An 8,484-nucleotide genomic window follows, 5' to 3' on the forward strand; every position below is an offset into this window, starting at 1 on the left:
TTTGGAGCAAAGTCTTGTCATAAATTAAATTATATACAAATATTGTCGAGGTACGTGTAAGCTAACTTGAACCAATCTGTTCAAAAAAAAAAAGTTGTAACCGTTTTGCTTGTGTGTACGTGTAATAATTTACAAGCATTCGGACCGGACTGGGTTGGTCCTGTTTTCTTAGTTGAAGATGATTCCGATTCGGTCCGTCTTTTAATTTCGAACCCAAGGGTAATTCTGACATGGAGACAAGGGTAGAAGTCATAGAACGAGGGTGGGACCCACTTGGTTTCATATTGGCCAAAAGGGACGAAACTTCGAGTGAAGTCAGTGAACCAAAATGTCCAAAACCAGCTATCTTACTCCCACCAGCCCACCATACCCTACCCACCCCCAGGAAATTATTTCTTTGAAGTATCACAGAGAAACGTTTTCAAGTATTCTAATGCTCTATTCATTTATTATATAATTGTCAATCCAAACAGACCCTCAATTATGTAGTCGCTATTCTCTCTCTCTCTCTACCTGTCACTCTCGGTACTCTCGTATCTATCTCTCTCTCTTCTCTGGTTTCACATTACGCTCACGCAGTAGCAGTAATACTCAGAAACAACAAACACTGAAACAATCTCTCTCTATCTCTCTCTCTAGATTTTATATTTTATTTTTTTCTAATCACAACGGATAAAAGGGGGGCTTGTTTACGAGAAGGTCGGTGGAGACTGGAGGGAAAGCGAATACCTCTCTGTGTTCGGCAGAGCATTCTTTTACGCGGTGAATCCGGCGAAGTTTAAGCCTCAGATTCCAGTACGGAGCAACCGGAATGTCGGATTCCGGCGACTTAATGCCGCCTAAATTGACCTACACATTGAGGTTCTAATCTCTCTCTTCTCTGTCTTTCCTATTTTGGATGATTTTATTTCGTTTCTTTTGATGTTTAGATTCGTGTTCGATCTCACTTTTTGAAGCTAGTTGATTTTCTTCTTTTGTACGAATTGGATTCTCATTCTTCGAGATGCTTTTGGTTTGGTTCAGCTGCAGCTTTTTTGAGTTGGGAGAAATGTTGTTTCGTCAAGTAGATTTCATCTGTGAAGTGGTATTTACTTGATGTGCAGCTTTTTGTGGAAATATTCGGCTGAATTTTTTCGCTTTGGTTCGAATCTCGATGTTTGTGATGGAGCTGATTCGATATTTTCATCTTTATCTTTGATTCTAAGGAACTAAGCATTTTCAGGGAAACAGAATTGTTGCCCCTTTATGATCCATTTTCTTTTCAAGTTGATTGAAATTCCTAGCTGGGTCAGTCAATGTGGTCATTTCGTGTACAACTCTTTGAATGTTTCTAGCGGAGATTCAATGGATTGTTCCTCTGATAGAGCATGATCTCCTTTACTATTCTTTCACTTTCTTCAAAAGCTGAGGTTTTCTTTTTATTATCTCTCCCCTTCTCTTCGCCTGTGTTTTAATTTTTTTAGTGCTTAAGATTTTTGTTCCTTGTGTCTTGTCTTGAATGGTGATGCTTGAGCTGAGGTTTTACTTTGAAATTTCTCTACTGGTAGGCGTTTTCTGCTTGATTTTGGACGGAAGCCTTTATTTCTTGCACCAGAAATCTGATCTTATCCTTTTGTTTAAACTTTCAACCTAAATCATTTGAACGTTTCTTAAAAATCTCGCTAGCCTCCAGTGCATGGCTTTCTTGTTGCAGTGTTTCTGAGGGTCTTTTTTTTCAATGTAATCTGTCTCCTGTTAAACGTCTCGATTGTGCATGACAATCTAGTTTCTTGCGATTGCATTTAGCTCCATGAGTTTGATTTCATATCAATGATGAACTTTAGTTTAGATTTCTCTAGCTGATTTCAAAGATAAGAACTCAGTGTGGATATTTGATCTTTCTCCTCTCTCCTCTCAGGTGCTGAGATGAATGGGATTCAAAACAGAAAAGCTTACGGTCACGAGAATCCTTTTCCAGGATGCATGGGAAGAATGGTGAACCTCTTTGATTTGAATGTTGGCTTGGCTAGAAACAGGCTACTTACAGAAAAAGCACATCAAGATGGTGATTATCTTAGCATATTCTTCCTCTTCTTTGATGTGAGTTGCACAGTAAATGAAAGAAAATGAATTTCTGGCTTATAAAGCGGCTATAAAGAGTGGGCTTGTGGTTCCCATCTAAATTTTTTCTACTTTTATAGTATGGAAATTGCAGTAACATTTTGCTGCTAGATTCCTATGCATTGGGAGCTCCAGTATTTCCCAAAGTATATCAATTTGTATATTTATTCACCATAGCAATGCCTTTTATTTACAAACTTTATTCCTAAAAGCTGTTGTCCCTTCCCACTGTTGTTTGATATAAAGCTTGTATGAGCAGGTTTGCCAGTTCACAGGATGCGATCAGAAGTGGCAAAAGTGCTGGAGCCTATAAAACATCAAATTGAGGACAAATCAGTAAGCTTCTGGTCTTCATCTTACAAAATCATTGTGTGATTATACACCAAAAGCTTTTACACAGATAGTGTCTTGAGGTTGCTCATCTCTTGAAGTATATGTTACAGTTTTGGATTCGGTATCCTGATTTTTGTTGCACTTACTGGCAGATTAAGGTAGGATACGAGTCAAAGAGGACATCTTTAAACAAGAAATCAAGTGGAACACCCATGAAGATGCTGATAGCCCAAGAAATGTGCAAAGAGACAGAGGCCAAATGTAAGCCTCCAAGTGTTGTTGCGAAGCTGATGGGGCTTGATGCCCTTCCAGGTAAGCAGCTGAACTCAACATCGCAAAGGACCCCATCAAGAGGTAATTCACGGACTGCTTATACTCCACAAGGACCTCTGTCTAGATATCAGCATGAAGAAATGGGCTTTTTCGAAAAGCAAATTCAGCATGAGATTCGTCTGTTTGAGGAGCAGAGAGAGTACAAAGATGTTTATGAAGTTAGGCAGCAGTCTTCAAGGACAAACCATGTTAGAGATAAATCACCACAGAAGGGAATACATAATCAAAATATAAATGAGAAAAAGATGGCTCTTGTTCGTCAGAAATTCATTGAAGCAAAACGTCTTGCAACTGATGAAAAACTTCGTCAGTCGAAAGAATTCCAAGATGCATTAGAGGTTCTTAGTTCCAACAAAGATTTGTTCCTAAAGTTTCTACAAGAACCAAATTCTCTGTTCTCACAGCATCTATATGAGCTACAATCCATTCCTCCGCCGCCTCAGACTAACCGAATCACGGTCCTGAAGCCTTCAAAGACCATGGAAGACAGATATGCTGGAATAGAAAATCGTGAAGGACAGACAAAGAAACAAATTCAGTTAATTGAAGCAAATGGGTGGGACAGAGACAGGCCCAGCTGGAGTACTGGATTTACCAATCAGAAGGATGATAGTTCTGCTCAACCAACAAGGATAGTTGTCTTAAAGCCTAGCCCTGGGAAAATCCAAGATGTTAGAACTGTAGGTTCTTTGCCTTCCTCATCACCAAGATTGCCAAGTAATAAAGGCTACTACGTGGAACACGAAGATGATGAAGTCCAACGATCAAGTCGGATAGCAAAGGAGGCCACACAGCAGATGCATGGAAGTTTAAGTAGTCACCACAGGAATGAAACTTTGTTATCCGTGTTTTCCAATGGCTATGTGGGGGATGAAAGCTCTATGAATAGGTCAGAAAATGAGTGTGTAGAGGAGGGAAATCTCAGTGATTCAGAGGTCATGACACCAACTTCTAGACATTCTTGGGACTATATCAACAGGATTGGTAGTCCATTCTCGTCATCTTCTTTCAGCCGTGCATCCTATTCTCCTGAGTCATCAGTTTGCAGGGAGGCAAAGAAGCGACTTTCAGAAAGATGGACCTTGATGACATCGAATGGAAGTGGTCCAGAGCAGAGACAAGTCCGGAGGAGTTCTAGTACGCTGGGGGAGATGCTTGCTCTTTCTGACATGAAGACGACTGCAAGATCTGGTGAGGCAGATTGTGATGGAAGTCTAAATTTGTTTACTAGTAGGTCCTGTGGTAGTGAACAAGATTTGATGGCACCAACGTCGGGTGGTTCAACTAGTGGGAACAAGGATAAAAATGGTGAGGTGTCTCCTAGGAATCTAGTGAGATCGAGATCTGTCCCCGTGTCTTCTACAGTTTATGGGTCCAGAGTGAATATTGAAGTTCCAGACCCTGATATGGTTAAATCTGTTGTCCCTAAAGAGGAAGCGAAGCCCAAGAGTAGGAAATCATCATTCAAAGGGAAAGTTTCGAGTTTATTTTTCTCAAGGAGTAAGAAAACAAACAAAGGGAAATCTAATTCATGTTTGGTGATGGGGAGTGAAGAAGATACTGCGAGCACCCCTTCTGATGTCGAAACAGTTTCAAATCTAATTTCTCCACAGAAAACAAATGATAATAGTTCTCATTGTATTACTGACAGTGGTCCTGAAGAGGGCCTATCGAGCAAGAGTTCCTCTCCAGCAGTCTTTGTAGGCGCAAAACAAGGCTCTTTGTCAAATGAGGTAATGGAATTTGTCCATACCTTCATAATTTTACCTGTTTTGGTGTTTCAAAATTGGTTCCCTTTCTTGATATCCATTACATTTGATGTTCTTTCTGCTCTCCTGCTTTTGCTTTCCCATTTAATTTGGACTTGCTTCTTGGAGGTCAATATTTATTTTTTGTCATTTATCCATCAATTACCAAATTAATACCTCAGTATTAAGTATGATTGCTTTGTATGACACTACTATCACCATTTGATTTATTTCTGCTTTGAACATTAAGAAATAGAAAGCTGTTCACCACCTGTTTTGGACAGGATTATGTGATGAATGTATGCAGTTGTCCTATAATCTACATTCATCTTCTTATGATTTCTGAGTCATGACAAATAACTCAACCTTACAGGAATGTTTGTCAGTGGTTAAACCTGGTAAGACGGTAGAAAACCAGGAACAACAGCCAAGCCCCATTTCAGTTCTGGAAGCACCATTTGAAGACGATGTTAGTAGCACTCCAGTGCCCCTGGGACATGCAAGGATAGACCAGTGCGGTAAGTCAAGCACATTCCAATGACACTAACAATATCCCTTCCAGAGGATTTATTAGCTTATTGTGCTTGCTTCTTTCCAGGACAAAGGGTCCATGAGCCTCTGAAATTCAACTTAATTGACAAATCTCCACCAATAGAGTCAATTGCACGTACATTGTCATGGGATGATGCGTGTATATCATCAACATCACCCAATCCATTGAACCCCTCTGGGTTTTCCCTGAAAGCTGAGGAAGAAGAACAGCATTTATTTGTACGCACATTACTCTCAGCTGCTGGGCTGGACCATGAGGAGCAGTCAGGGGCAGTCTTTGCCAGGTGGCATTCGTTAGATCACCCACTAAGTCCGTCATTGATTGACAGAATTCTCATGTCGAATGATGACAAGGTGCTGTTGCATGAGGCGAAGCGCAGGCAGTGGAGGTCAAACCAAAGACTTCTTTTCGATTGTGTCAATGCAGCTTTGGTGGATATCAGTAGATGTGAATCAGATGCAAGCCCTTGGGCAAAGGCATCTTATGTGGCTAAAAATATGTGTTCAGCTGTAGGTTCACCAGTGACTGTAGATGAAGTGTGGGGTCGTGTAAAGGAGTTGCTTTCCAATTCTGGGAGGTGTTTTTCAGATGAGAGTGGTGAAGACAGCAGCCTGGTAGTGGAGAGAGGGGTCAGAAAAGAAGTGGTAGGGAAAGGCTGGGAGGAGCTTATGAGGTTGGAGATGAATGCCATCGGGAAAGAAATTGAAGGAGAGATCCTGGACGAGCTGGTAAATGAGGCTCTTGTTGAACTAACAGGTGGGTTATGACTTATGATCAAGGCTTTAATTTTAGTTTTAACTTTTTCGATTAGTTCTTTTGCATTTCTGTATGTGCTCCATGATTGTAAAGGTCATCATAATGATGCTCTCTACAACAATGACTTCTCTAGTGCAACAACTAACTCTCAAGTATGTATTTGTTTGACATTTTATTTCCTCCCTGCCCAACCCAAAGTAAATAAATTATGTAGAGAAAGGGTGTGCAAGTCTGTGTGGCCAACACAACCTTCTTACATGAGGTTCATATTTTAATTGTCACATAAAAGGATGGTGTGGTAATTCTGACCGTTGGATGTATAATATTTCAGCTTGATAGTTGATTTGTTATCCTTCCTTTTATCTCATGACATCTTCTCATTCATGTCTAAGCACTCTTCTAATATCAGATTTTTAAATGCTTTTGTCTTGCCACAAGATGAACTATATTTCAGCCCAAACATTACAATTTTTTTGGTGCTTATTTTTGGATGGAGAAATGAAAAAACTGAAACTTCATGCGGAAGGAATATTGGGTTTGTCCAGAGACTTTGGATTTGACTTAAACTGTCTCAGTATAGATTAATTTGATTGTATGGTAGACCACAAAAATGTTTCATCTGGAGAGAGTTTGGTTTTGTAGTCCATTTCTGGACTAGCTGCTTGATGGTCTTTGAAGTTAAATTTAATTACAAGCCTTCATTTATTGTTCTTTGACTTATCTTTTATCTTTGTTAAGAAGTTTCTGGGCGTAGAGCAAATTTGAGCTCCAGTTATCAGAAATTGGAAAATGTTAGGGTTCATACTTGGACTTGGACCTGGGCCCTTGAGGACATTAAAAGCCAGGATTTCCAAGCTTGAAAGCTGAATCATGGTGGGGAATAAGAATTTGGGAGTTTCTATGAGTGTTACGCAAGTCCCTAAAAATTAAAAACTGGAAGTTGTGGTCCTATGATGTGTGCTATTAATGAATCCTAACATTTATGCCTGGTCCAACCCTAACGAATGAGAAATGCAATCATAATGATTCTCATTTCCCAGCACATTCACTCTACCCATTAATGATGGAATTCTCTTTTTCTTATTGATTTTTTTGGGTCATTGTTACTTGTTACCTGGATGCAACTGTAGATTTCTACATTTCTTGATTTTCCCCCACTACCTCCAACTACAACTATCTGAATGTTAAGTTTTGGTTTTGGCATATAACCATGGGGACCGCGGACCCCTCAGTAGTAATAGAGTGTAGCCAAAGTTATTTATTGTGTGATGTTGCATGAGGAAAAAATCTCTCTTACTCTAAACATGACGTCTAGGTAATGCCAACATGTGCGTTTTGAATTTTATTTTTTTGAGGAAAAAGAACAAATGTCTAAAAAAAATTATAAATTACACGCTTTAAGTGGGGTTTAAACTCTCAAAATTATAAGTTGTATGTTTCGAGAAGTTTTTTAAGTCATAAATAAAATTATCAAATTACCTCATTTGAGTCAAATAAAATAACTATCTTTTTGGCACTGTCCCATACTTAACCTTCGGGTGGGTGACCCATCATTTACATAAACCTCATGCCATCGTCGAAAATCACCCCAATCTCTCCCACAGCTAGAGACCACAACACTCACTGTTCGTTACTTGAAAATCACTCCAATTCTTAGGGTGATGTAAGTGCATTACCTATTTCTTCATTTGAAGGTCAATCAAAATTGGACTTTGCTTCAATCTTGCGTATTTAATGCGCATGACCATCAAGCGAAACATATTTGGCCGTTAGATCGAAATCTTAGCCATTGAAATTTAACGGTCGCGATTGAAATCTTGACTTTGGATCCGAAATCTTGCTTGACGATAATGCGCATGACTCAAGTAATTTCAACAAAACTCACACTCTCTCCTACTTCAATCACACTTTGGCGCTATTTTGTCTTTAAGTGCCTTCCTCTGCAACTCGAAATCCCTTTTTCCTCGAGAAACCGTTACCGTTTTGCTGGAAAACCAAAAAAACCAAAGCTTTTTTTTTTGGGTTTTTCCGGCTTATAATGCAATTTCCACTAAGATAGGGTTTTGATGCCCTCTATTTTGGCCATGCGATTTTCGATACAACGTTTTTGAACAGTGAGCTCTCGAAGCCAACTTCAATCTTTGGTCTTCACTCTTTATGGGTTGTGATTGGAACCTGCTTTGGGGCTTTCATCATTCTCATACTCTTCTTCTTCCTTTCCCTCTACATTTCATATGGTTGCCGTGGTGTCTAAAGAGACCAATATCCAATTCATTTTTGACAATGGACTGTCCATTTCCTTGTATATGTGTGATATATGTCTGAATATCATATCAAAATGTTAAGGTTCATTTACAAGTCATATCACCTTTTTTTAATTTAATCACAACTTTTTTATTTGAATTATAAATAGATTTTAACCATTTGATGTGATGTTGTGAGACATCATACATCTACAAGGTTAATTTCCTTATTAGATATGGACAGGATAAATTTATGTTTCTAAAGAAATCCAAGAGATCGTTCATCATGTTGTTCTAGATCAGCGTCGTGCATTTCCTCCTTCTATTCCGGAGACCCAGATCGACATTGGGAAGCCTGAGCATCGGGTGGTGTTCTCATTGCCGTAAAGGCTTCCACTGCACCAGAACAGAGTTCTAA

At 39.3% G+C, this 8,484-nt stretch overlaps 1 protein-coding gene across 2 annotated transcripts; it reads left to right on the forward strand.

Moving 5' to 3' along the window:
• The first annotated feature begins 519 nt into the window (after nt 1-519).
• LOC149022826 (uncharacterized) lies at nt 520-6,547 on the forward strand. 2 transcript variants are annotated; one of them, XM_089150728.1, is made up of 6 exons: nt 520-861; nt 1,898-2,044; nt 2,360-2,436; nt 2,586-4,499; nt 4,888-5,032; nt 5,113-6,546. In XM_089150728.1, exons 2-6 carry the CDS (start codon nt 1,906-1,908, stop codon nt 5,832-5,834), a joined length of 2,997 nt encoding a protein of 998 aa, XP_089006854.1. In that variant the 5' UTR covers nt 520-861; nt 1,898-1,905; the 3' UTR covers nt 5,835-6,546. The 2 variants fall into 2 exon arrangements, with proteins under 2 accessions (XP_089006854.1, XP_089006855.1); XM_089150729.1 differs by lacking the exon at nt 520-861 and having other exon boundaries at nt 1,992-2,079; nt 5,113-6,547.
• Nucleotides 6,548-8,484: the final 1,937 nt, after the last annotated feature.

This window comes from Hakea prostrata, chromosome 3 (assembly GCF_041222555.1).
Source record: "Hakea prostrata isolate BN-2017 chromosome 3, UWA_Hpros_2, whole genome shotgun sequence".
NCBI classification, from domain to species: domain Eukaryota; kingdom Viridiplantae; phylum Streptophyta; class Magnoliopsida; order Proteales; family Proteaceae; genus Hakea; species Hakea prostrata.

Bases quoted from the DNA above. Each gene is read 5' to 3' on its own strand.
- LOC149022826 (XM_089150728.1), top strand. From the start codon at position 1,906: ATGAATGGGATTCAAAACAGAAAAGCTTACGGTCACGAGAATCCTTTT. The intron at 2,045-2,359 runs GTGATTATCTTA...TTGTATGAGCAG, and splicing joins AGAAAAAGCACATCAAGATG to GTTTGCCAGTTCACAGGATG. The intron at 5,033-5,112 runs GTAAGTCAAGCA...GCTTCTTTCCAG, and splicing joins TGCAAGGATAGACCAGTGCG to GACAAAGGGTCCATGAGCCT.